This window comes from Budorcas taxicolor, chromosome 1 (assembly GCF_023091745.1).
Source record: "Budorcas taxicolor isolate Tak-1 chromosome 1, Takin1.1, whole genome shotgun sequence".
Taxonomy (NCBI): domain Eukaryota; kingdom Metazoa; phylum Chordata; class Mammalia; order Artiodactyla; family Bovidae; genus Budorcas; species Budorcas taxicolor.
Genome location: NC_068910.1, coordinates 147,385,323 through 147,411,863, shown reverse-complemented (window position 1 = coordinate 147,411,863; position 26,541 = coordinate 147,385,323). Strand labels below are relative to the sequence as shown.

The window sequence follows — 26,541 nt, the reverse complement described above, 5'->3', positions numbered from 1 at the left end:
AATTACACAGACCTTGTCGATCTGGTTTTCTTGCCCAGTGGTTGTCAGTGAGGAAGTGCCCAGGGGTGATGGAAGGCCCAAAGGGCGTTATTCGCGAAGGTCTGCTGAGCCGTCGAGTGTGAGAGGTCGCGGGCGGGCTGGCTACCTGATAAGACAAACAGCCCGTAGGGCCTGAAAACCGAACAAAATGCGACTGCACAGAAAGGCACCAGGGGCTTATGAGAGCTCAGGCACCAGCGTGAGTCAGCAATGCTCTCAGCGGGCTCCAAAATGGACAAGCACGCAGCGGCTGACGCGCCTCTGGGGAGCATGTAGAATCTAGCAAGGCCAATGTGCTTTATCGACCGCCCTTCTCGGGAGGTTCCCTTCATGGCCTGATAAACCGCGAGCTTCCCTGCACCCCGCCCTCGCCGCCTGCAGGATCTCTACCTCCCAGAAGTCTGTGAGAATCGTACATGTGGCTAATTCTTCAGTGAAAAAGTCGCGCAAGCGCAGAAAGTGCGTCTCGGCGGAGACTCTGAGCGGCGCTTGCGTACGGTACCGCCAGCGCCGTTCGCCCCTCCCACCGGGTTCTGCGCACTCCGCGCCTTTCTTACGTCACAGTTTCGCATGCGCTTTGGAAGGAAGGGCGAGCTTTCGGGGGACCGGTAGGGGGCGGGCCTTGACCGGGGTCTCACAGCGACTGCGCGGACGGGAGCCCGACTGGAACATGGCGACTTGCGCTGAAATCCTGCGGAGCGAGTTCCCCGAAATTGACGGACAGGTCTTCGACTACGTGACTGGTGAGCCGAACCGAATCAACGCGCTGGGGATGCCGAAGTGGAAGTCAGGGCGGGGGGAAGTACTAAGGCAGATCAGTGGCGGGGACCGCCGCTAGGCCTCTCCTCTGTGTGACCTCTTGTCCCGAGGACCAGTTGGGTCTGGAGCCCGGACTGGGGCCGCAATACGGGGACCAAAACTACTTGTATGTCCACCTTACCTGGTATCTTCCTCGTGTCTTGACACGCCCTCCCTAGGCGTCTTGCACAGCGGCAGTGCGGACTTCGAGTCTGTGGATGACCTGGTGGAAGCTGTGGGGGAACTGTTGCAGGAGGTGTCCGGGGACAGCAAGGATGACGCGGGCATCAGGGCCGTGTGCCAGCGCATGTACAACACTCTGCGCCTGTACGTGCCAGGGCAGGGGGATTCGTGGGGGAGACGGGAGAGCGGACGGTCAAGTGACAAGACGTGAGAGAAGAAGGTCTGATGGCCATAGAGCTTTTTCCTGCTCTTCTAACCCATTGCTTTCTATCCCTACCCTCAAGGGCGGAACCACAGACCCAGGGAAACAGCCAGGTGCTACTGGACGCCCCCATCCAGTTGTCAAAGATAACAGAGAACTACGGTGAGAGAGAGGGAAGACTGAACTAGCTGCCCTACGTCCTCCACCCCTTAGCCATCTGCCCTCTGGGGCTCAGGACTTTTGGTACCTCTTTTCCACAGGACAAGGTTGTAGGAGTTAGTTGATATCTTTACTGAGGGCAAATGAGCCATTAATAAAGGGATTAAGATTGGGGAGGTCTCCAAGCTCTTGGGTGTGGTAGGACCCATGGGTCTTGGAGCTGGACAGATTTAGGTTCACTTCCCAATTTTGCAGCTTAATAACCTACTGCATGATCTTGTAAGAGTTGCTTAACTGCTCTTAGCCGCTGTATCCTTAATCTGTGAGTTGAGTTTTTGTTCTAAGTGTTGAGAGAATTGATATCTGTCTCCAGGATTTGTAAAGCTTTCCTTTAAACATATGGGTCTGTGTCTGATTCATGTTAGTCACTGAAAATGTTAGTTTCCGTTCCCTTAGGGAGAAGGTGACTGCTTTTCTTATCGCTTACAGACTGTGGCACCAAACTTCCAGGCCTGCTAAAGAGGGAACAGTCCTCGGTGAGGAGGGAGAGGAAGAAGAAAGGGAGGGGTCTGTGTCTATGGTGGGGGTGAGAGTTGACTGTTTCTAAGTATTGGAGTGTCTTCCTGGGGCATTTCTGATTGACTTTCCCTGAGTCCTTGAGCCCACACCATAGGACGAAATGCATTATGTTTGGACCCTTAGACGGTGAATGCAAAGAAGCTAGAGAAAGCTGAGGCTCGATTGAAGGCAAAGCAGGAGAAGCGCTCAGAGAAGGACACACTCAAGACCAGCAACCCTCTGTGAGTTAGTGAAAAGGGCTGAGAAGAGAGCAGAACAGTCCCTATTGAGATGGAAGGCTCCTTGGGAGTGCTAAAAGCCATCCATTTCTCCCTTTAAGAGTCTTGGAAGAGGCATCAGCCAGCCAGGCAGGCAGCCGAAAGGAAAGTCGGTTGGAATCATCTGGAAAGAACAAATCCTATGATGTGCGAATTGAGAACTTTGATGTGTCTTTTGGCGATAGGTGAGGGAGTGGTGGTGGGGGGGTGGGGCTGACGGTTTTTTTTTTTTTTTTTTTTTTTTACAGTTGAGAATTTGGAGCGGTCAAATGGGGCTAAAAATAGTTAGGTTTCTTTTGTTAAACTTGCTGTGCAGCTATCTCTAGAGCCCCCTTTGTCATCTTCCTGCTACCCGTGCAGGGTACTGCTGGCTGGAGCAGATGTGAACCTAGCATGGGGCCGCCGCTATGGCCTGGTGGGTCGGAATGGGCTGGGGAAGACGACGCTGCTGAAGATGCTGGCCACCAGGAGCCTGCGAGTTCCAGCCCACATTTCCCTACTGCATGTGGAGCAAGAGGTTGCTGGAGATGACACCCCTGCCCTGCAGAGTGTGCTGGAGAGTGACACAGTGCGAGAAGACCTGCTGCATCGGGAGCAGGAGCTCAATGCCCAGATTGCCACTGGCAGGTAAGGGCTCCTTGGGACAGACTGACCAGCAGCAGCTGTGCTTTGCAGAGTGCCTGCCATGCTGGCACAATCCGCCATTCAAATACCCATCCTAGTAAGCAGCAGGGCTTAGAGTTTGGCTCAGTGGAGCTGTGCATTCCTTGTTCCTGGCATGGTGCCCATTGCCCTCACTGCTGTGAGCAAGTCCTTCCTGTGTTCCGTTCCTGTCCCAGCAACAGTGCAGCCAGTAGCCTGCTTTGGAACTGTCCTGAGGTGCAGGATAAAGTAGTAAACTTCTCCCGCTTCAGCCTGATAGCTCTTCCCCCCCATTCCTAGGGCTGAGGGCTCACAAGCTGCACAGCTGGCAGAAATCTATGCCAAGTTGGAGGAGATCGAGGCTGACAAAGCACCTGCCAGGTATTTAAAATTCCTTTCCTTCCTTCAGATTTTATCTTTCCTTTCTGTTACCTGTTCCAATCAGGTTCTTTCATTTCTTCACTCCTAGAGCATCAGTTATTCTTGCTGGGCTTGGCTTTACCCCCAAAATGCAGCAGCAGCCCACCCGGTGAGTGGCCCCTACCATTCTTGGCTCTGAACACTGTTGGCCGTGCCTCTGCCTCTTCTCGTGAACACTCGCCCCTGATGCAGCTCTGTCTCTTTAGGGAGTTCTCAGGTGGCTGGAGGATGAGACTGGCCCTGGCCCGGGCTCTGTTTGCTAGGTGAGTCCCCTGGACCTGTATGTGGATACTGTGGAGGATGAGCTTGGCTCTTGGGAGGTGGCAACAAGTCGCTGACCTGAAACCTCAAACCATGCATTCTTCTTTTCCATAGGCCAGATCTGCTGCTGTTAGATGGTGAGTTTGAAATGCGGCACCCTGACTTTGGGGTGGTGTTGTCCAAGTTTCCAGTTCTCCAGCCCTTCAATCCCAAACATGTCCTCCCCTGCTTTTTCAGAACCCACTAACATGCTGGATGTAAGGGCCATCCTATGGCTGGAGAATTATCTGCAGGTGAGTGCTTCCAGGTGTGGAGCAGGTCTGGGGAGCGTCTGCCTCCAAGGCCTCTGGGGTTTGGGAGCTGATTGCCCTCCCAAACCGGGCCTGCCATCCTGTGACCCCCTCAGACGTGGCCCTCCACAATCCTGGTCGTCTCCCATGACCGCAACTTCCTGAATGCCATAGCCACAGACATCATCCACCTGCACAGCCAGCGGCTGGATGGTTACCGGGGAGACTTTGAGACCTTCATCAAGAGCAAGCAGGAGCGACTGCTCAATCAGCAGCGTGAATATGAGGCCCAGCAACAGTATCGCCAGCATATCCAGGTGGGAGAGCAGGCAGGACTGGGGACCCGCCCCATCCCATGTGTACTAGAGTCGTAGGGGGTGAGGGAGCTGAACATGCCTGAACTTGTCCACCTGCAGGTTTTTATTGACCGTTTTCGCTACAATGCCAACAGAGCCTCCCAAGTGCAGAGCAAACTCAAGATGCTGGAGAAACTGTGAGTACAGTGTCCCTGACCGGGCCCTGACTCCTCTCGTTTTGTAGGGAATGCCTACAATTCTCATCTTACCCTCCCCTTTTAGATCTCTCCTTTCCTACAAATCAACTTTGATTTCCTTCCTGCAGAAAGGCCTGCAGGGAAGGCCTTCTGTTCTATTCTATTACTACTCTTGGAGAGCTCATCTTGCCCCCAGACCTTGGCAACCATCAGTCTACTTTCAGTCTGTATATATTTGGTAATTGTGGATATTTCATATAGACAGATTTGTCCCTGTCGTCTTTTTTTTATGTCTGGCTTCTTTCACATAATGTCATGTTTTTGAAGTTCATCATGTAGCCTGGATTAGTACTTTACTCCTTTTCCTGGCCAGATAATATTTCATTGTACAGTTACTCCACATTTTGTTTTAATGATTCATCAGGTGGTGGACATTTCGGATTGTTTCCTGTTTTGGGCTGTTAGGAATAATGGTGCTGCTATGAACAAGTTTTTGTGTGGACATGTGTTTTCTATTCTCTTGGTTACATAGCTGGGAGTGGAATTGCTAGGTTATGTAATAATTCTATGTTTAAGATTTTGAGGGATTGCCAAACTGTCTTTAACAGCAGCTGCACCATTTTACATTCCTACCAGCAGTATATGAGGATTCCAATTTCTCTACCTCTTTGCCAACATTTATTATCTGTCTTTTGAAGTTTAGCCCTCCTAGTGGATGTGAAGTGATAGCTCTTTGAAATCGTGATTTGTATTTCCCTTGTTACTAATGATGTTGAGCTTTGGAGGCATTTTTTATTGAAGTACAGTTGATGTGCAATATTATATGTTTCAAGTGTACAACGTAGTGATTCACAATTTTTAAGATCATGTTCCATTTATACTTATTATAAAATATTGACTATATTCTCTGTGTTGTTTAATAAATATATCATTGTAGCTTATTTTATATTAGGAGTTTGTACCTCTTAATCCTTTACCCTAGTCTTACCCCTTCCTCCCTCTCCTCCACCCACTGGTAACCACTGGTTTTTTCTCTATATCTGTGAATCTGTTCTTTCAGATTTTATTTTTTTAGATTCCACATATAAGCGATATCATACAGTATTTCTCTTTTTCTGACTGACTTCACTTAGCATAGTCTTCAAGTCCATTTATCTTGTTACAAATGGCAAAATTTCATTCTGTTTTTACGGCTGAGTTGTTGTTCAGTCACTAAGTCGTGTCCGACTCTTTGCAACCCCAGGGACTGCAGCACCCCAGGCTTCTCTGTCCTTCACTGTCTCCCAGAGTTTGCTCAAATTGATGTTCGTGAGTTGTTGATGCTATCTAACCATCCCATCCTCTACTGCCCCCTTCTCCTGTTGGCCTGCAGTCTTTCCCAGCATCAGAATCTTTTCTGATGGATCAGCTTTTTGCATCAGGTGGCCAAAGTATTGGAGCTTCAGCCTCAGCATCAGTCCTTCCAGTGAATATTCAGGCTTGATTTCCCTTAGGATTGACTGGTTTGATCTCAAAAGACTCTCAAAAGTCTTCTCTAACACCACAGTTCAAAAGTATCAGTTCTTTGATGCTCAGCCTGTTTTATGATCCAACTCTCACATTCATGCACGACTACTGGAAAAACCATAGCTTTGACTATACAGACCTGTGTCAACACGTTGTATATGTGTGTGTATATGTATATCCATTCGTCTGTGGATGGATGGACACTTAGGTTGTTTCTTTGTCTTGGCTATTGTAAATAATATAGCTGTAAACACAAGGATTCATGTATCTTTTCCAATCAGTATTTTTTTTTTCGGTTATATACCCAAAAGAGTATTGGAAGTTTAATCTTGACGCAACATTTCTAGACATACAGGTGGTAGGGGAGCTTAAAATCGTAAGGCTTAGGATCTTATGACATTGAAACATATAGTATATTAACTGGGAGAACAAAAAGCTACCCCCCAAAAAAACCTCTATTCTTTTCAGCATATGTATTACTTGTATGATAAGAACAAATCCATTTTTTAAAGAACAAATCTAGTCTGTCTCCTCTCTCCTCAGACCAGAGCTGAAACCTGTGGATAAGGAGCTGGAGGTAGTGATGAAGTGAGTGCTGGGTCAGAGGGGCAGGTGGGGAAGCTCTTGTTTCTGGGGCTGCCCTCAGGTTCATCACCCCACCTCCTGCAGATTCCCCGATGGATTTGAGAAGTTCTCACCACCAATCCTGCAACTGGATGAGGTGGACTTCTACTACGACCCAAAGCACGTCATCTTCAGCCGTCTCTCTGTCTCTGCCGATCTTGAATCCCGCATCTGTGTGGTATGGCTGCCATCTGTGTTCTGTGAGCTGGAACTGAACTTTGTCTTATTGGTCTCAGCTCTGAGTGTCCTCCTAACTGTGGAACATAGAGGAGAGAGCATGGCTCAGGGTCAGACTTGGGATGCTAACTCTGCCATTTCTTAGCTTGGTTACTAAACAAACTCGTCATTCTTAAAAGAGAGATAACATCCAGCTTGCTCTGCTGTTGGGAGAATTAATTCCCTTGCACTTAGTGGGTACTTGGGTATTGGTCCCCTTCACAGCTTTAGTGTTTACTTCATTTTTCTCTACAGTTCTTTAAAAATATTTTTTTTTAGTTGTTGGAGTCACTGGGACTACCTGGGATCTATTCTCATCTCCTCTGCTTCTGTATCCCATTCAGGGATGCTCTTTATATACTCATGTGTCTTCTTACAGGTTGGGGAGAATGGGGCTGGGAAGTCTACCATGCTGAAGTTGCTTATGGGGGACCTGACACCTGTTCGGGGCATCAGACATGCTCACAGGTGGGGCCCACACCTCCGCTTTCCAACCCCTCCTGTGCTGTAGCTACACTCCTTTATGGTCATTGCATTCCATCCCCTCTCCACCTTCCCATCTGTCTGCAGGAATCTGAAGATTGGCTATTTCAGCCAGCACCACGTGGAGCAGCTGGACCTGAATGTCAGTGCTGTGGAACTGCTAGCACGCAAGTTCCCTGGTGCGTTAGGGATTTGAGCTGAGGAAAGAGGGCTGGGCCAGACACCTCCCCCTAGGCTTGCCTTGGGTTGCTGAGTCTTGGGTGTAAGAATGTGGGCAATGGGGGTGGGGCTGGGTGGATGGTGAAGGGAGGGAGTTGGGCCTGAAACCCACACGGTGGGGTGGGGCCTATTGCAGGACGACCTGAGGAGGAGTACCGTCACCAGCTGGGCCGGTATGGCATCTCTGGAGAACTGGCCGTGCGCCCTGTTGCCAGTTTGTCTGGGGGCCAGAAGAGCAGGGTGGCCTTTGCTCAGATGACCATGCCCTGGTGAGCCGGCTTGACTAGAGCTTTGCCCTCCACTTTCCCCTCTTGCCCAATGGAAAATGATTGTCTTGCCTTGGTATCAGAGCTCATTTTCTCCCAGCCCCCTAACTTCCCACCTTTCTGGGTTCTGCCTTCCAGTCCCAACTTCTACATTCTGGATGAACCCACAAACCACCTGGATATGGAGACCATTGAGGCTCTGGGCCGTGCTCTCAACAACTTCAGGGTGAGTGTACCTTCACACTGCCCACTCCTGCCTGGGCCTCAGCATGCCTTTGGGCCCCTCTGAGAGCCCCACGGTCTCTTGTCTTGCAGGGTGGTGTGATTCTGGTGTCCCATGACGAGCGCTTCATCCGGTTGGTGTGCCGGGAGCTGTGGGTGTGCGAAGGAGGCGGCGTCACCCGGGTTGAGGGGGGATTTGATCAGTACCGAGCTCTTCTCCAGGAACAGTTCCGCCGTGAGGGCTTCCTCTAGGGCCATGAGGCTGAGGACTGTGCCCAGGACATGGACTGTCTTTCAGACCCCTGGGCCACCATGTAGGCAGCCATCTCCTGCCACGGACTTCTTGGGGACAGCCTTATTCATAAATCTGTCTTTTTGACTGGAGCATCCTCTGCACAACCCGGGAGCCCCACCTAAGGGTCTTTGAGGACGGGTCCTCCAAGGGGAAGGGAGTTGGGGGGCTGCCCTCTAGGACTCTAGCCCCCTCCCACTGCCCCAGCTGCGACTGGGCTCTGATGGCCGCTGTGTAAATTAAATATCCCTGCATCTCCCTTGCTCACTCTGCTGCTCCTGGTGTAGGGCTGCAGTGTTTGCCCATGGTTAAGGGGTGCAGTCTCTCTGATTTGGCATTTTCCTGTGACATTTGCGTCTGTCATGTGGAGGAGGCCGTGGAAGCATCAGTGTTGCCCCTGGGGGAAGATGTCATTAAAGCTGCTGGGGGTCGACCTTGCAGTGGACCAAGCTTATAATGAAGGGCAGTGTATTCCATCACTGCAGTGCTGTGCTCTCCAGCCAAGGCTTAGCTGAAGGGGTCTGGGTTCTGCTGTCTCAGCCCCACTGCTTGAATGAGTAAGCTGATTCTGCAACCTGGCCTCAGACATGGTTTGCCAACTGCTTTCTCCAGTGATCTCTGGCCTAGGCTCACTCTGCTTCTCTGAATTTGACCCTTTGGGGCCAAAGAGAAAAGTGAGAAACTGTCCCCATTTTGCTTGAGTGGTTTTTTGTTCCTTTTTCTCTTAACCATGTAGGAGAGGCCTGGGAAGTAGGAAATTGAGAATGGGGTCTAAGGCAAAGAAAAAGAACATCTTGGTTTCAAATTCACCAGTGTTTAAATGGGGAGAGGGAGTTGTTTAACAGAGGTAGTATGATTTGTAAGTAGTATTTCCTGGATACTCAGCCACTGTATGTAACTGTCGTGCAGAAGACACTATAATTGCTTTCCTCTTAATGACTGGAGAAACCAGCATCAACAGAAGGAACTGGTCGGCTTTGTGGAGAATTGTCATCACAAAGTTCAACCAAGGAATCTTAACCCAGCCACTGTGGGTCTTGTGATACAGGTCGCTGGGGAGGATACACCTGTCTGGGGGTAAAGAAGAATAAAGCTGGAAGGCTCTGCACCAGTGGACTGCTGGCGCAGCCAGCAGGGAGGGTCACTAAATCTTCCCGCTTCCTCAGCCCCTGTCTCAGGAGTCCTCAAGAGGTGGTGTTCTAGGCTTGTCTGTGACCACATGCATCCTCACAGTTCCAAGGACCACAGGCCCTATCACTCTCTTCCAACCTCATACCTGCATGTGGGCCAGTTGGGGCCATCCGGGGTAGGGTTTGTGCCTCCCTATTCGTCAGCCCCTTCACCCCTCACCAGCTTGTCTGTGTCTGAGTTTTCCCAATTCTTTAGAGAAATGCCGCCGAAGCTTCAGTGGCAGAGTGCTTCTTTGGAGGTGGCTGTGTGTGTGGAGAGCAGTGGAATTGGATCTGTGATCAGATCCAGTGCTATTACTGGTAATAGAAGGGCTCACCTATATTAATTAGCTGGGTAGCCATGACAAGTCGACCTTTGTACACCTCCTCGGGGTCTACATAAGCACTCAGAGTGATTCCTCTGTGTCCAGTCTATGGCCTCGAGGGCCATCATAAGAAAAAGCAGTTCATTTTTTCTGAGTGACTCTAGAGTAGACAGGTTTGGGTTCAAAGGAAGGAAAAACTTTAACAACTCAAACTGCCTTCTTACAGTTCCTGAACTCTGGAACTGTTCAGCCGCATGGCTATATAAAGAAGGACTCTTTCAAATAGGAGGCAGCATTAGATGGCCTCTAGGCTGGCTCCCAGTTTTATGATTCCATTAAATAAGAGCCTGTATGTGTGACAATACAGACCTACACTGCAGGCCTTCAGAAAATTAAGATGAGTGAATTGCAGCAGTTGAGAAAGACCCTACAGTAAGTGTGTAAGGTGATTTTGTGGGGATTGGGGGCATTTGGGAGATGGGTAGAAAATTCAGGTAGTGTCAGCCTGCTCTCCCAAAGAGAGAAGGGAGGATTCTGACATAAGGAAGCGGCCCCTTCCACTATAGAGAGCCTTTCCAACTTGTACCCCTGGGAGGCTGGTTCTTCCACCAGAGCCTTAACAGTCAGGAGCTGGCCAGGTTGAAAGGCCTCTGCAGTCCTAGCCTCCCTGCTTCTGCTGGCCTCACCACACTCACCAGTGCCTCAGGCAGCCTTGCTGGTCCCCTGTGGGAGGGGGAATACAGAGGGATCATAGATCCTTCGAAACAGTCTACACAGCAATTGAAGGTACCAGTCAGTTGTTTATTTCAACATTGGAATTGCTGTCAAGATTTGTGGGATGTAGACAACTTTAGGTACATTCTCACTGGTTTCCGGGCAAATGTAAGCCAGGAAGGGACCATTTACCCTCGCTGGCCATTCTCCAGCCTAGTTTGTCATTTAGAACCTAACATCCTACTAAAAGGGCTTCCCTGGTAGCTCGGCTGGTAAAGAATCTGCCTGCAATGCAGGAGACCCTATTTCAATTCCTGGGCCAGAACAATCCCCTGGAGAAGGGATAGGCTACCCACTCCAGTATTCTTGGGCTTCCTTGTTAGTTCAGATGGTAAAGAATTTGCAGTGCGGGAGACCTGGGTTCAATCCCTGGGTTGGGAAGAACCCCTGGAGGAGGGCATGGCAACCCACTCCAGTATTCTTGCTTGGAGAATCCCCATGCACAGAGGAGCCTGGCAGGCTACAGTCCATGGGGTCACAAAGAGTCGGACAACTGAGCAACTAAGCACAGCACAGCAGCAGCATCCTACCAAGAGCCACCTTCCAGGCCTGGGTCAGGCTCACCCTCAGATGGCAAACCAAACAACGCCAATGTCAGAGCACTATGGCCTGTCACCAGCCTGAGTGTGTAGACTGGATGTCGGAGTCTGGGAAATCCCACAGGCTAGCAGGGTGGGCCCAAAACCTGGCTGAACCTGGAATGATGGATTCCCCTCAACCCTGGCCCCCTCCAGGCAGGCTTCAGTGCACTTTATGTGTCCTTCACTTGTAAGCTCCTTGCCATTAGCCTTGCGGTTCCCACTTGCCTGGATATCTTTGAAGGCCAAACCCTGGCTTGCTCATCTTTGCATCTTCTGTCCCTGTCACAGTTTGGGTTCCCTGGGAAGCAGCTTGAAGAGATTGGAATGTTTATTAGTGCAGCGCTCCAGATTGAGCAGAGGGAGAAGTTGAGCTACATGCAGGCCCAATGAAGGCCTCAGTCAACCCGACATTCTGGAGCTGGCAAGGTGTTCTGAGTTGAGGCAATGGGTCCAGCCTTATTCCACCTAATTGAACAGTCTGAGTGCTGGCTGCCACTGGAAGGAGCGATGAGGACATTGGAAGAGGACATTTCATCAGCTGAGGCAGTTACCTTTAAGAAGTGACAGCTGAGGACTCGCTGCCATCGGTGTTTAGCAGCCAGTGTGCCAAGTCTTTTATTCCTGAAAGCTCATCACAGCTACCACTCCCATGCCCAGCACGTAAAGAAGTGCTCAGTAAAAATGCTTGAGCGAACTTCCTCAGCAGTCCAGCAGTTAAGACTGCTTCTACTGCAGGGGGTGTGGGTTTGATCCCTTGTTGGGGAACTAAGACCCCACATGCAAAAGCTTGAGAGGTGAATATTTGGGGGGAATTGAGAAAAAGTAGGGCATGACATTGGAGAAGGAGAGCTTCCAGCCCTAAAGCCACAGGGTCAGAGCGGCAGAGGTAGAGGTGCACAGGCAAGGGCTTGTGGGCTCTGCCAGAGTGAGGAAGGGCTCCTTTTTCTGGGCCAGAGCCTTGATATGAAAGCTTTGGGACATGATATTATGGAGGTGAATTTTTGTTTTCAAAGGTCTCCTTGTCTTCTTTAAAAAGAATTATTAAGAAAATGACAATTAATTGTTATTGAGCTCTTGTTACGTAACTGGCACTGTAGTTGCTTTACCTACACTAAATCCTCACAACCCCCTGCACTGGCGCAGTTGTTGTCCCTTTTTTTATAGATGAGGAAATGGAGTTGACGTAGTGGGAGGATACAGGATCATCTGGCTCCAGAGCACAGCTCTGAGTGGCCACACTGCTCTACTGCTCAGCTCCTAGTGTGACATGCTGAATAGTGAGAATTTATTAATTCTGTCACTTAAAACTCATCATTAATTGCATGGGATGGGAAGTGAGGGGTTTGAAGATGCTTCTTTCAGGAGAGCAAGCTGATGCATAAGGAGTAGCTCACACAATGGCTGACACAACCTAAGTGCTCCGTGATTCATTCATTAAGTGATTCAAAACGTGTGGTACAGTGGAAAAGTCATGCACTGGGATTAGCCCAGCTCTCCCACCGACTGCATGTGTGCTAAGTCACTTCAGTCATGTCCAACTCTGCAACGCTATGGGCTGTAGCCCGCCAAGTGCTTCAGTCCTTGGGATTCTCCAGGCAAGAATACTGGAGTGGGTTGTCATTTCCTCCTGCAAGGGATCTTCCTGAGCCAGGGATCAAACCTGCTGCTCTTGTATCTCCTGCACTGGCAGGTGGGCTCTTTACCACTTGCACTACCTGGGAAGTGATGCACCACTGACTGCATCTTAGGCAAATCAACGTCTCCGGAGTAAATTATCCTTATCCATAAAATGGGCATAATGCAGTTTATCTTGCCTGTTTCATGTGTAGGAGAAAGGGTTAAATTAGATAAGTTCCTGTGTAAATGGAATAATTTTTTTAATAAACTGTAAAATGTCATGGATCCAGAGGGTGTCATTTCATGGGAGGAGTGAGAAGACAGCAGCCTGGAGCCTCCTCTGGAGACAGGCAGACTCTCACGAGCACAGACAAGCACTGCAGGCCATCATCAAGATGATGGCCCCAGGAGGGCCACTCCACAGTCCTCATCTGCTAAACCAAGAATCAGAAAGCCTGAATGCAGGAGCACAGTGTGAAACTGCCTGGAACCCACTGAGTTGCATGGGGCGAGGCAGAAACCATGCAATTTCAGCCCATACTAATAATATGTGTAAGGCATACCCTGTTGGTAATTCTAGGTTTCTCTTTTCTTTATGTTAAATAAATGGGTGGTTTGGAAGTGACTTCTGCTGCACTTTATAAAGAGAGACCTTTGAAACCCTAAATTAAAATAAATATTTGTCAACCCATGCTACAGCATTTTTAACACCAAGGAATGCTTTCACAAATGTTCTCTTTCAGTCTTGTCTCCTCAATAATCTTGTTATATGTGACTCTTGCTGAGTTACTCCCATTTTATAGAACAGAAGCTTGAAGCAGAGAGATGTTACATGCTTAGGTTCAGATACCTCTGTGCTTGCAGAGATGGGGTGGTAACCGAGGTATCCAGGTCTTCAGCCTTCTCACATCTTTCGGATTGGCTGTTCTCAGCTTTGCTCTACAGCTATTCATACAGTGGGCGATGTCTTATCATGCATGCCAGTGAGTATGCCCAGGGTCATGTGCCCTCCTGTTCTTTTAGGAAAATATTTTGAACCCGAAATGAGGAGGACCAGCTGTGACCTTATTTTAATTTGCTTTAAAGTTGTAAATTAGGAAGCAAGCTCTGGAGTCAGAACTACATTCAAGTCTGGATCCTATTATCTAATAGCTCTGTGACCTTGTCAAATTAAGCTTCTCTGTGCCTCAGTTTCCTCATCTATCAAATGAGAATAATAGGTCTTACAGGACTTCCTGGTGGTCCGGTGGTTGAGAATCTGTCTGCCAATGCAGGGCACAAGGGTTTGGTCCCTGGTCTGGGAAGATCCCACATGTCATGGAGGAACTAAACCTGTGCACCACAACTTCTGAGCCTGTGCTACACTGAGCACACAGCCTGTGTGCTGCGGCTACAGAAGCCCCTGTGCCTAGAGCCTGCGCCCTGCAACCAGGAAAGCCGCCTCAGTGAGAAGCCCACGCACCACAATAAACAGCACTTGCCACAACCAGAGAGAGCCCGTGGGCAACGCCAAAGACCCAGCACAGCCAAAAATACTTAAAATTTTTTAAAATGGTCCTTACATTGTAGGGTTATGGTGACTATTAGATAATATAAGCAAACTCTCATCTGTTGCAGGCAGATTCTTTATTCCTTGAGCCAACAGGGAAGCCCTCCGTAATGGTTAGCCATTATGATGATTATTAGTTGTGACCGTCACCACTTTACTGAGTTTTAGTGAAATGTTGCTTACAGTGTCCTACAGCTAAAATCCGCTGTGTTTGGTCATGGTGCTTCAGTCAAAAAGACAGGTACCCACGCCTCCTATTTTGTGTCCTTGAACCTAGAAGGACCTTTTCTTGGATTCTTCTTCCACTGAATAAATATTTTCTTTGGATTATTCTGCACACACTCACATGCCCCTCTCATTCTGAATGTTCTGTATTCAGTTTGTTCCCTTACTCAATACTCCCCATCAGTGTAGGAGTCTAGGGTTTGTTTTTTTTTTTTGACTGATTGAGACCTTAGAGCATAGTCATCATTCTGAACCTCTCACCACCACCAAGGATTTCTCCGTCTTTCTTCTGCATGAACTCTACCGTGCGGTACACTCAACTTGGGAGTAGAGTTGTCTTTGTGTAAAACTAGTCAGAGTCAACAAACAATGCTTGAGATGTAGAAGCCATTCAAGAGTTGGCACATTGTGGTTTGCTGGTATATGTGTTTCAGGGTTGGGGGCACATTTAAGAACCATCGGGTTGATGAGTGTACATTTAGCCAAGGAAGAACACAAGTGATTTGAAGAACACATTAAATATTCAAATCAGGAATGCCAGAACCCTGCAATGGACAGACCAAAAATTGCTCAGTGGGGCTCCCCAGACCTGCCTGAGAAGAAGCAGACTCTATCTTGTGGCTCGTCCCTCTGGCAGGTCTTGTCCTTCACAGACATTGAATGTCTTAGTCTGTCAGAGCTTGACACCACAGGCCTCTGAGCTCCATTCACTAACTCCCCCACTCCATTCCAACTTTATCTGGTTTCTTTGGCTTGTGACTTAGTTTGCGTGACCCTTCTCACCCAGAGAGGATGTACTAACCAGAAAAAATGGATTTTCAGGGCCCCTGTTGACTGCGTTTCTAGTGATAAGTTAATCAACTGACACCTGGTTCTCATCTAAAGTTTCAGTAGTTTGAGGCAGAAACGCTTGGCTTGATCCAACAATGATAATAGTTTATTGGGCACTATGTTCCAAGCTTTATTCTAATCACTTTACATGAATTAACTTGTTTTATCCTCACAACAAACTAATAAAGGCATGGATTATCTGCATTTTATAAGCAAGTAAATGGAAATCCAGAAATGCTTTAAAAAACAAAACTAAATTAAACTTGCCTAGGTCTACCCAGCTCCTGAGTCTCTGAGCTGGGGTTTGCCCCGAGGTCAGAATGGGCCCAATGCTTCAGCTTGCCCACTCTAGCACAGCAAGACACCCGACCATGTTGGCGTTCAGGATCTGAGTGATAAGGAGCAGCTCTGTGCTATGATGACCTCAGCAGGTACTGAGGCCCTAGGGTAGCCACACCTGCCAAACCCACCTGGAGCTTAACATTGCATTTGGAAAAAATTTTATTTGTGAAACAAAACTAGTTTGTTAAATAATTATTTTCCCTTTAAAATTTAATCAAAGACCAGACTTCCCTGGTGGTCCAGCAGCTAGGACCCTTCACTCGCAATGCAAGGGGCCCAGGTTCAGTCCCTGGTCGGGGAGCTAGATTCCACATGCTGCAACTAAGACGCTGTTCAGCTAAATAAATATTTTTTAAAATTTAATCAAAGACATAATATGGTACTAATAACAGTTTCTGATAAGCCTTTAGTAATCATACTTGCTGACCCGATTTATTTAATTCCAGCCCCAAGAAAGAAACACTCTGTTTAATTTAGCTTGGACACCCTTCAGTGACAAATCAAGGTAGACAGTGCCAGGAAAATAAACAGAAATTAGAACAGTTCCTGATAAATGGAGAAGGAGCAACATAGTCTGTCTCAAAGGAACTTTCTTTTTTTACTTACTTTTTTTTTTCTTCTTTCTGTATGAAAACCCTTTCCTCCTGAAATAATCTCTCATAATGTACTCTGCGTATAAGTTAAATAAGCAGGCTGACAATATACAGCCTTGAAGTACTCCTTTCCCAATTTGGAACCAGTCTGTTATTCCATGTCCAGTTCTGTTGCCTGTTGACCTGATACAGATTTCTCAGGAGGCAGGTCAGGTGGTCTGGTATTCCCATCTCTTAAAGAATTTTCCAGTTTATTGTGATCCGCACAGTCAAAGTGCTCCACACTTCGCTGTAGTCAATAAAGCAGAAGTAGATTTTTTCTGGAACTCTGTTGCTTTTTCGATGCTCTGACGGATGTTGGCAGTATGATCTCTGATTCCTCTGCCCTTTCCAAATCCAGCTTGAAGTTCATGTACTGTTGAAGGCTGACTTGGAGAATTTTGAGCATTACTTTGCTAGCGTGTGAAATGAGTACAATTGTGCGGTAGTTTAAACATTCTTTGGCATTGCATTTCTTTGGGATTGGAATGACAATTGACCTTTTCCAGTCCTGTGGCCACTGCTGAGTTTTCCAAATTTGCTGGCATATTGAGTGCAGTACTTTCACAGCATCATCTTTTAGGATTTGAAATAGCTCAGTTGGAATTCCATCACCTCCACTAGCTTTGTTCATAGTGATGCTTCCTAAGGCCCACTTGACTTCACATTCCAGGATGTCTGGCTCTAGATAGGTGATCACACCATTGTGGTTATCTGGGTCATGAAGATCTTTTCTGCACTGTTCTTCTGTGTATTCTTGCCACCTCTTCTTAATAGCTAATGCTTCTGTTAGGTCCTAACGATTTCTGTCCTTTATTGTGCCCATCTTTAAGAGATCTGTAGTCTTTCCCATTCTATTGTTTTCCTCTATTTCTTTGCATTGATCACTGAGGAAGGCTTTCTTATCTCTCCTTGCTATTCTTTGGAACTCTGCATTCAAATGGGTATATCTTTCCTTTTCTCCTTTGCCTTTAGCTTCTCTTCTTTTCTCAGCAATTTGTAAGGCCTCCTCAAACAACCATTTTGCCTTTTTGCATTTCTTTTTCTTGGGGATGATCTTGATCGCTGCCTCCTGTACAATGTCACAAACCTCCGGCCATAGTTCTTCAGGCACTGTGGCAGCCCTTAACTCTCTCCTTAGTGTCTTTCACTAAACAGAAATCCTTAATTTTGTAACATTTTATTTTATAGTAATTTCAGACTTAGAGAAAAGTTGCAAAATGCAACAAAGAATTCTGCTCTTTCCTTCAGCTGGATTCCTAAATTATAACACTTTGCCACATTCTCTGTGTTGGGTGTATGTATGTATTTTTTCCTAAACCGTTTATGAGTAAGTTGTAGACATAATGTTCCTTTATTTCTAACTACCCAATATGTTGTTTTCTAAAAACAAGGACTTTACTTACATAACCACAGTATAATTATCAAAATTGGGAAATAAACTTTGATATAGTAATATTATCTAGAGATTAGATACTAATTTATCCAAATGTTACCATATATATCAACAAGTTCCTTTATATAAAAAGAAGAAAATATATGTTTGATTCAGGATCACACATTGCATTCAGCTGACCTATCTCTTTAGCCTCCTTCAGTCTGAAGCAGTTCTGTAACCTTTCTATATCTTTCATGACCTTAACATTTTAGAAGAGTACAGAATATTCATTTTGAGAATGTCCCTTAGTTTGGGCTAGTCTGGTGTTTCCTTGTGATTAGATTCAGGCTGTGCATTTTTGGTAGGAATATCACAGAAGTGAGGCTGTGCCTTCTCAGTACATCTTATCAGGAGGCATGTGATGTCAATTTGTCCCATTACTGGTGATGTTAACTTTGATTACTTGGTTAAGGTGGTGTCTGCCAGGTTTCTGTGCTTTAAATTGCTATTTTCCCCTCTGTAATTAAAAAGTATCTTGTGGAGAAGAAATACTTAATTTTTGTATAATCAAAATCATCAATGTTTTGCAGCAGTGATTTGTTCTTTTGAAATGTTTTAGTCCTTCCCTACCACCCCTAGGTAACAGATTTTCTGCAACATTGTTTTTCTATTAATTGTATAGTTTTATTTTTCTTATTTATGTTGTGAATGGTCTAGAATTCACTATGTATGTATTGTATATGAACATGGTTTCACCTTCTCTATATAATGAACCAGTTTTTCCAACATTATCTACCAAAGAACCTACCCTTTCTTCAATGATGATGGTGCCACATTTGTTGCATTTTAACTGAAGCAACTTAACATGCACACATATTCTCATTTATATCATGTCACACACATGGGTCAAGTTCTCTATGCTAACACTAGCATATTGGTTTGATTACTGCAATCTTATAGTATGTCTTGGTATCTGGTAGGGTAAGCTAACCTCTCTCTTCTTTTTATATGTTGATTGCTAATTTTGAAACTTTTTTCTCTGTAGATACATATATATATAGGAGTAAATTTGTCACACTTAAGAAAATTCTCACAGATTTTAATTGGGATTGCACTGAATGTATAGATTAACTGGAGAAAAATGAACATTGTTATACATTTCTGGTTATTTGGGTCACCTTCTGGGTCCTTTGAGCATTATAGTTTTCTTTATAGAAGTCTCATATGATCTTGTTAAATAAATTCCAGGATGCTTTATAATTGTTGTCATTGTGAAAGCATCTTTTTGATTGCATGTTCTACTTGGTTACAGCTGATGTAGAGATAAGCTTTGATTTTTGAAGATTGATCTTATATCTAGCTACCTTACTGAATTTTCTCCCTAGCTGTAATGGTAAATTTTATGTATACATGTTTTACCGAATAAAATATGGTAAATTTTGTTGTATGTAAATTATACTTCAATTAACCTGACATAAAATATTAATTGGGACATTAATGGAGGCTAAAACTTGTAGGCAAGATCTTGATGAAGATCAGGAGAGTTACATAGAATCAAGCAGTCACTACAAAAGTACTTATTTAATCAAAAAGAAAAAAAAAGAAAAATAGTAGCATTACAGTGAACAAATCTGCCAGCATTGTCTGTGATAATTCAGACAAAATCTGAAGGCAATCTGCTAGAGAATGCCCTCTTGCTGGAGAGGTCAGCCTTTTTGTTCTATTCAAGCCTTCAACTGATTGGGTCAGGCCCACCTACACTATGGGCTTCCCTGGTAGCTCAGCTGGAAGAGAATCTGCCTGCAATGCAGGAGACCCTGGTTCAATTCCTAGATCAGGAAGATCCCCTGGAGAAAGGATAGGCTACCCATTCCACTATTCTTGGGCTTCCCTGATGGCTCAGATGGTAGAGTCTGCCTGCAATTCGGGAGGCCTAGGTTCAATCCCTGGGTTGGAAAGATCCCCTGGAGAAGGGAATGACTACCCACCCCAGTACCCATTCCACTATTCTGGCCTGGAGGATTCCATGGACAGAGGAACCTGGCAAGCTATAGTCCATGGGATCACAAAGAGTCAGACATGACTGAATGACTAACACACACTACTTACTTATAGTTCACTAACTAAATTTTTCTTCATTTTTTATTTTATGTTGGAGTATAGCTAATTAACAATGTTGTGGTTTCAGGTATAGAGCAAACTGATTCAGTTATATACATACATTTGTCTATTCCTTTTCAAATTCTTTCCCCATTTAGGTTGTTACATAATATTGAGCAGAGTTTCCTGTGATATACAATAGGTCCTCGTTGCTTATCCATTTTAAATATAGTGGTGTGTACATGTCCATTCCATACTCCCTAACTATCCCTTCCCTCTTGTAAGTTCATCACTAATTTAAATGTTAATCTCATCCAAACCCGTTCTCCAAGTTGACATACAAACTGCCAGCTAAATACAATGTGTGATCTGGATTCAATAGGAGAAGGGACTATTTTGAAGACCATTTTTACAACAATTAGTGAAATTAGAATATTAACTAGTTTAGACAATAGAACTGTTTCCAATGATAAATTTCCAGAATTTGACAACTATGCTATGTTTATGTAAGAGGGTGTCCTTGTTCTTAAGAAAGATATTGAACTATTTAGGGTTAAGAAGCACAATGTGAAGAACCTATAGTTCAGAAAAATGCTAATCTTGAAATTTTGTACACTTAAAAAAAATTATTTCCAAATCAGAAGTTAACAAATTAATGGTATGTCAGTGTATGTTTGGTATCTTTCATAAGGAAAAGCATCTGCCACCGTCTTGTTTCCTGGTGTGGCTTCCACCTAACCATACAACAAGAAATATTTTTTGAGGGAATACTAATGAACTAAGCCAAGAGTCACACATGACTGAGCGTGCACCACACAGGCAGGAAAAAACACTTTTTTTCTACACATAAGTCTCCTGGAACTCAATATGAGTGTGTAGACGCTTCTGAGGTTTGAGAAAACACATCTACTGGCCCCAAACACAGGGAGGCAGCCCACAAGCATAAGATAACTGAGTTGAGCTTTGCAACAGTGACCTGGATGCAGAGCATTTTCTGAGATGCTTTCCCTTCAAATTTACCCTCTCCCCACCCCATACCACCACCCTCAATAAAGGTTGTTGGCACTTTTGGCCCTAAACTGGGCAGTGTTGTCTTGACTTGGGTTGGGGGGAGGGGCAAGTTCAGTCCTCCGTCCTGGGCCAACTCAGAGGAAAAGCAAAAGCCTACAGGCTAGGTTGGTGGTGGCCAAGGTGAGCAGGTATTCTGGACAGGGACAGTCTGCTGGCAGCCAGCGGACTGCTTCACACAGAGATTAAAAGATAGGGTCAATTTCAGTAACAGAGTCAGTAAGTTTTCTCACGTTATCCCTCTAACTGAGTCAGCCAACATTTATTGGGCATCCACTGTATGCCAGGGCCCGTGGTGGAAACAGTGAGTCACTCCCAGAGGCTCTCATTGGCTCAAGAGGTGAATGTGAGCTATAGGTTCAACCACTTGACCTGTCCCATTCCCTGCCTGGATCCCGCTGGCTCCCACCTCTGCCCAGTGGCTGGGCACAAGGTCTCCTGTTCTCTACCTGTCCTTTTATTTCTTGAGGTCAGTCAAGACTGATGGGGATTTTCAAAAGGAAGTATATTAAGAGATTTAGGGAATGTAAGTGAATATTAACTAAACTTGCTGTGATAATTGTTTTGCAGTATGTAAATATATCAAATCATTGTGCTGGAGGACTTCCCTGGCCTGGTGGCTCAGTGGTAAAGAATCTGACTGCCAATGCAGGAGACAATGGTCCAATCCCTGGTCGGGGAGAATCCCATATGCTATGGAGTAACTAAGCCCCTGCACGATAACTACTGAGGTCTGTGAGCCCTAGAGCCCCTGGTCCGCAACAAGAGAAGCCACCCCAACAAGAAGCCCATGTACTGTGACAAAGAGTAGCCCCCCACTTGCCACAACCAAAGGAAAGCCCCTGCATCAATGAAGATGAAGCACAGCCAAAGATACATAAATATAAATTATACATAAATTATACATAAAAATACATAAATTATTTTTAAAAAATCATTGTTGTGCACCTAAAACTAATTCATTGGTATATGTCACTATATCTCTATTTACTTACTTATTTTATTTGTGTGTGTGACTGTGCCTCGAGGCATGCAAGATCTTAGTTCCCTGACCAGGGATCAAACCCATGCCCCCTGCAGTGGAAGCGCAGAGTCTCAACCACTGGACCTCTAGAGAAATCCCTCAACTTTTTAAAAAATTCAGAATAAAAAGAGATTTAGGGAAAATCAAAGAGAAATAAACCACAAAATAAACATTAATAAATTTGTATTGCCTGTGGTAGCAACTGTATTGTCTGTCACAGTAGTCTGTGGTCTGAGGGCAGCCCATCTGAGTTCAACATTCTGGCTCTACTGCTTTATTAGCTTATCATGAACAAGTTGCTTGTCTGCATTTCATTTTCCTCACATGTAAGATAGTAATAGTACTTGTCTCGAGCTATTTTCATCATTAAAGGAGGTGACTGATTCATGCATAGTGCAGTGCTCGGCCAGTAGTAAGTGCTTGACAAATATTAACCTAGAGAAAACAACAACAGCGACAAAGCACTCCTACTTACCCTTTCCTTAGTTCTGACCTCGTTTTTTGGTGAGCTGACCCCCTGCTTCCTCTTCACTGCATGACTCCTGCTTAGGATTCCACTTACTTCCCCGTTCAACCATCAGATTAGCTGCTGCTTCTAAAAGCTCCCAGCTAAAAGCGCTTATGATATCCCTGTAATGCAGCCCTCATCCTAGCCTATGGTAACTGTGTGTTTGCCTTCTTCACCAGAGTGTGAGCCTTCTAAGACAGAGGCTATGCCTTTGTAGCTCTCTCTCCCCCATGTCCCCTACACCTGGCACATGGCAGAGCACTCAGGCTCCAAGCCATTCCCTGCCTAGAATCTCCTCTACCTCCTGAAACCAGGTTCTGGGACCCTCTGGGTCTGCGCTCCCCCTTGTGGTCCTCAGCCACCTGCCAGGCTGCAGCCCCTCTATCAGCATGCCTCCCAGCTGGGCCTCAGAGCCCCTCCACAGAACCCCCTCCTCTCCAGGGCCTGGCTGCCTGCACCCTCACCCCATCCTGCAAGACACTTTACACCTCTGGTTGAGCTGCAGACCCACTTCTCACTCCATTTGCCTCAGCTTAGACAGCCTCCCCAGCAGGAGGATCTTAGGGCCAGCCCAGCTTCCCAGCAAAGCTTGGCTTGTTTGAGTGTTTTCTAGTCTCTGACAGAGATACCATCTTCCTTGGACACTGTTTTATAGTCAAGCTTTCCTCGGGAACTGAGGCAAGGACGTCTTTTTCTATTTTTGTGTGTTTGAGGACCCTTAATGACTGTTCTGGAAGAAACACAAGCTGGAATCAAGATTGCTGGGAGAAATATCAATAACCTCAGATATGCAGATGACACCATCCTTATGGCAGAAAGTGAAGAGGAACTAAAAAGCCTCTTGATGAAAGTGAAAGAGGAGAGTGAAAAAGTTGGCTTAAACCTCAACATTCAGAAAACAAAGATCATGGCATCTGGTCCCATCACTTCATGGGAAATAGATGGGGAAACAGTGGAAGCAGTGTCAGACTTCCTTTTTCTGGGCTCCAAAATCACTGCAGATGGTGACTGCAGCCATGAAATTAAAAGACGCTTACTCCTTGGAAGGAAAGTTATGACCAACCTAGACAGCATATTCAAAAGCAGAGACATTACTTTGCCGAGTAAGGTCCGTCTAGTCAAGGCTACGGTTTTTCCAGTAGTCATGTATGGATGTGAGAGTTGGACTATGAAGAAGGCTAAGTGCCGTAGAATTGATGCTTTTGAATTGTGGTGTTGGAGAAGACTCTTGAGAGTCCCTTGGACTGCAAGGAGATCCAACCAGTCCATTCTAAAGGAGATCAGCCCTGGGTTTTCCTTGGAAGGACTGATGCTAAAGCTGAAGCTCCAGTACTTTGGCCACCTTATGCGAAGAGTTGACTCATTGGAAAAGACTCTGATGCTGGGAGGGATTGGGGGCAGGAGGAGAAGGGGGCGACAGAGGATGAGATGGCTGGATGGCATCACTGACTCAATGGCTATGAATCTGAGTGAACTCCGGGAGATGGTGATGGACAGGGAGGCCTGGCGTGCTGTGATTCATGGGGTTGCAAAGAGTCGGACACGACTGAGCGACCGAACTGAACTGAACTGAATGACTGTTCCCTGCAGCTTTGTGTTTGTACATGTAGCTCTTGGCTTGTTCAGAAGGGGCAAAGCACAAAACACCCATGAGGAGGTGGTCACTTGCCTGGACTTCCATGGAGCCCTCAAGGTCAGGGCTGGCACTGCCTAGGGACCTGGAGTCCCCGGAGGGCCCGTCCACCCCACCCCCACCCCCACCATCTACCATTTCTCCCCAAGCCTGGTAGAGGAACATTCAACTCTGAGGCTGGAAGAGGGTTCAATAGAGAAGGGAGAAGAAAGGACATGCAGTCAGGGCTTAGACAGTGTGGAAAGAATAGGGCTGCAACTCTGCTCCCAGTGAACTAGATCATTGTGATGTTGGCTATGCCTCCTGTATCATCCTTGTGCATTTCTACTCATGAAGTTCCCTGGGAAAAGGCTAAGCTGTTTCCACTATGCTAAGTGGTTTGAGCCAGTGAAAAGCTTGAAGTGGGGGGTTCAGTGCTCAAGAAGGCAGAGGGTCCCCCCTGGGACCAGTGTGGAATAAGTGACTAGAATCAGGATAGAGTAAATAGACAGGAGTGAGAATGCCAAGCTTAACTTGAAAGCCCACTCCCCACTGACTGCCCCCCACTCCCAGGTCTCCTCAAGCTCTCTTTGCAGAAGGTGAGTGTGGCCACTGCAAGAAAGTTTGCATGGGTGACACCAGACATGGTCACTTTCCCAGGGGTTTTGGGGGAAGATTTTATGGACTTTCCTAATCTTTTGCAGCGTAACGCTGTCAGTCCAGCCGATAACAAAAGAACCTGATTACAGGCCGTGGGGATGTTTTCTCCTGCAGGTGCTGCAGTGATGTGGTTGGGGTGGAGATCATTTCTATGATGGGGCAGTCTACAGCCACCAGAAGGCTCTGCAGGTTGAAAGGCCTCACTTCCAAGGTGGTGGGCAACTGAAGGTTCCCAGAAGTTATAGCCTGAGAGGGCAATCCACCAACCCTCCCCATCCCCAGAAAAAAGTGGGGAGATGGCACTGCAGTGGTGGGAAGGTTGGCAACTGGAGGGGGAAGAATCGCTGCAGTGATGGGAATCCCTGCATGGAGTGGACTGAAGTGGTCACACTAGCTGAAGACACCTGCAGGATGGGGAAGGTTTCTGCAGTGATGAAGGAGCACTCTGCAAAGGAAAGGGTCGGGCTTTTGGGATGGGGGTCCTATGGTGATGCAGCCCTGGGGTTCGCTGCGGTGATTAGGGTCTCTGCAGTGATGAAAAGTTGAGCCATTGTGGGGGTGAGGGGTGCAGAGGGTAGAGGTGGGATTATCGGGGTAGCTGGAGTTGCTGCAGTGCTGGTTTGGAGGGCCTGCAGATTGAGCCCTTCTGCTGCACCTGCAGAACGCCTCATTTCCGGAAGGACGGAAAGGGCGGGGCCTCAAAGGCCCGGGTCTCGCACTGATGCTGGGCTGTGCGGCGGCCGGGATGCGGCTCCTGCACTGCGGTGCCGGGTCTGGCTGGAGCTGCAGGGGCTGGAGCGGCCGGGGCTGGCGCGGAGGCGGTACCGCTCCCGAAGGGGGCGGGGAGCAGCAGCCCCGCCGCAGCGGCGGGAGGGGCCGAGACCGGCTGGAGGGGCGGCCTTCCGAGCGGGGGCGGGACCGGCAACCTTAGGGCCGACGCCCCTGTGCGGACCCAGAGCGGTCGCAGCGGGAGTCAAGAGCTGGCGCCCCGCAGGCGTCCAGACTGAAGGCAGCCCGGGGCTCAGAGGCAGCACCACCCAGCCCAGTCCTGTCGTGCCGCCCAGAACTCCGCAGAGGACGCGACGGTGAGGCTGAGGCTGCCCGCGGGGAGGGGGATGATCCCTAGACCCAGCCTGCAGCATCCCCTGACAGTTCGGCTGTGGGGGCAGCGGCGACTGCAGCGTCCCCCCCTCAACCCCCATCCCAGATCAGTTCTACCAGGATGGGGAGAGGTGTCCTGGACAGATCCTACGGAATCCCCCGGCCACCTCTCCCGCTCTTGCCTTCGTAAGACCCCTTCCTTTCCCTTCCCACTTTGTTCTTCCCAACCGAACCCCTCCACTCCGGCCTGCAGCCCGTCTCAGCGCCCCTCTCAGTTGAGGCGCCAGAGAAAGACTGCAGCCCTTTGGTTCCCCATCCCACTCTGCCCCTGCTAACCTTTGCTGGGCTAGATGCACCCAGAAGGATGCTGGCCCTTTAAACCCTTGCTCCCCACCCAGAGCATCTTCCGTCTCTCCACCCGCGCCACTTCCAACAGCTGGCAGCCGCGGGGAGCCCCGGGGGGCCGGCAGGTACTGGGGTGGCGGTGAGGCCCGGGAGGGGGTAATGGAACAACTGTGACACCCCACTCCCTCCACCCGCGCCGCCCCTCCAGGAGCCAGTGAAGGGACTGCTGGGCGCCCGGAGCTCCAGTTAAACATTAACCCTCCGCTCCCCGGTCCCCGTGCTGCCTGCAGCTGCGCTCCTCCCGGGCTTCCCAGGTAACCGGCGAGGATGCCCATCTCGCCACCGCCCCCACCCCCCACCCCCGGACTCCCTCCCTTCGCCACCTGTCCGCCAGGTCGATTCCCAGGGCTCAGCCTCGCGCCCCCAGCAGGTCCTTGTCCCCGTGCCAGAGTTAAAAATCTCCCCGCCGGTTTTCAGGAGGGTGGGGCCGGGCGCCCCGAACTCACCCTGCGCACCCCTCATAGAGCGCCCCCTCCCCCAAGGGCACC

The 26,541-nt window shown here is 47.6% G+C and overlaps 1 protein-coding gene across 1 annotated transcript; it reads left to right on the top strand.

Moving 5' to 3' along the window:
- The first annotated feature begins 680 nt into the window (after positions 1–680).
- Positions 681–10,665, top strand: ABCF3 (ATP binding cassette subfamily F member 3). The gene is made up of 21 exons (XM_052647428.1): positions 681–782; positions 1,017–1,164; positions 1,305–1,384; positions 1,871–1,917; positions 2,084–2,181; positions 2,280–2,402; positions 2,578–2,844; positions 3,160–3,240; positions 3,329–3,388; positions 3,486–3,542; positions 3,655–3,677; positions 3,778–3,833; positions 3,947–4,147; positions 4,247–4,323; positions 6,373–6,417; positions 6,499–6,631; positions 7,049–7,137; positions 7,240–7,331; positions 7,508–7,640; positions 7,776–7,863; positions 7,953–10,665. Exons 1-21 carry the CDS (start codon positions 710–712, stop codon positions 8,109–8,111), a joined length of 2,130 nt encoding a protein of 709 aa, XP_052503388.1. The 5' UTR covers positions 681–709; the 3' UTR covers positions 8,112–10,665.
- The last annotated feature ends 15,876 nt before the right edge of the window (positions 10,666–26,541 follow it).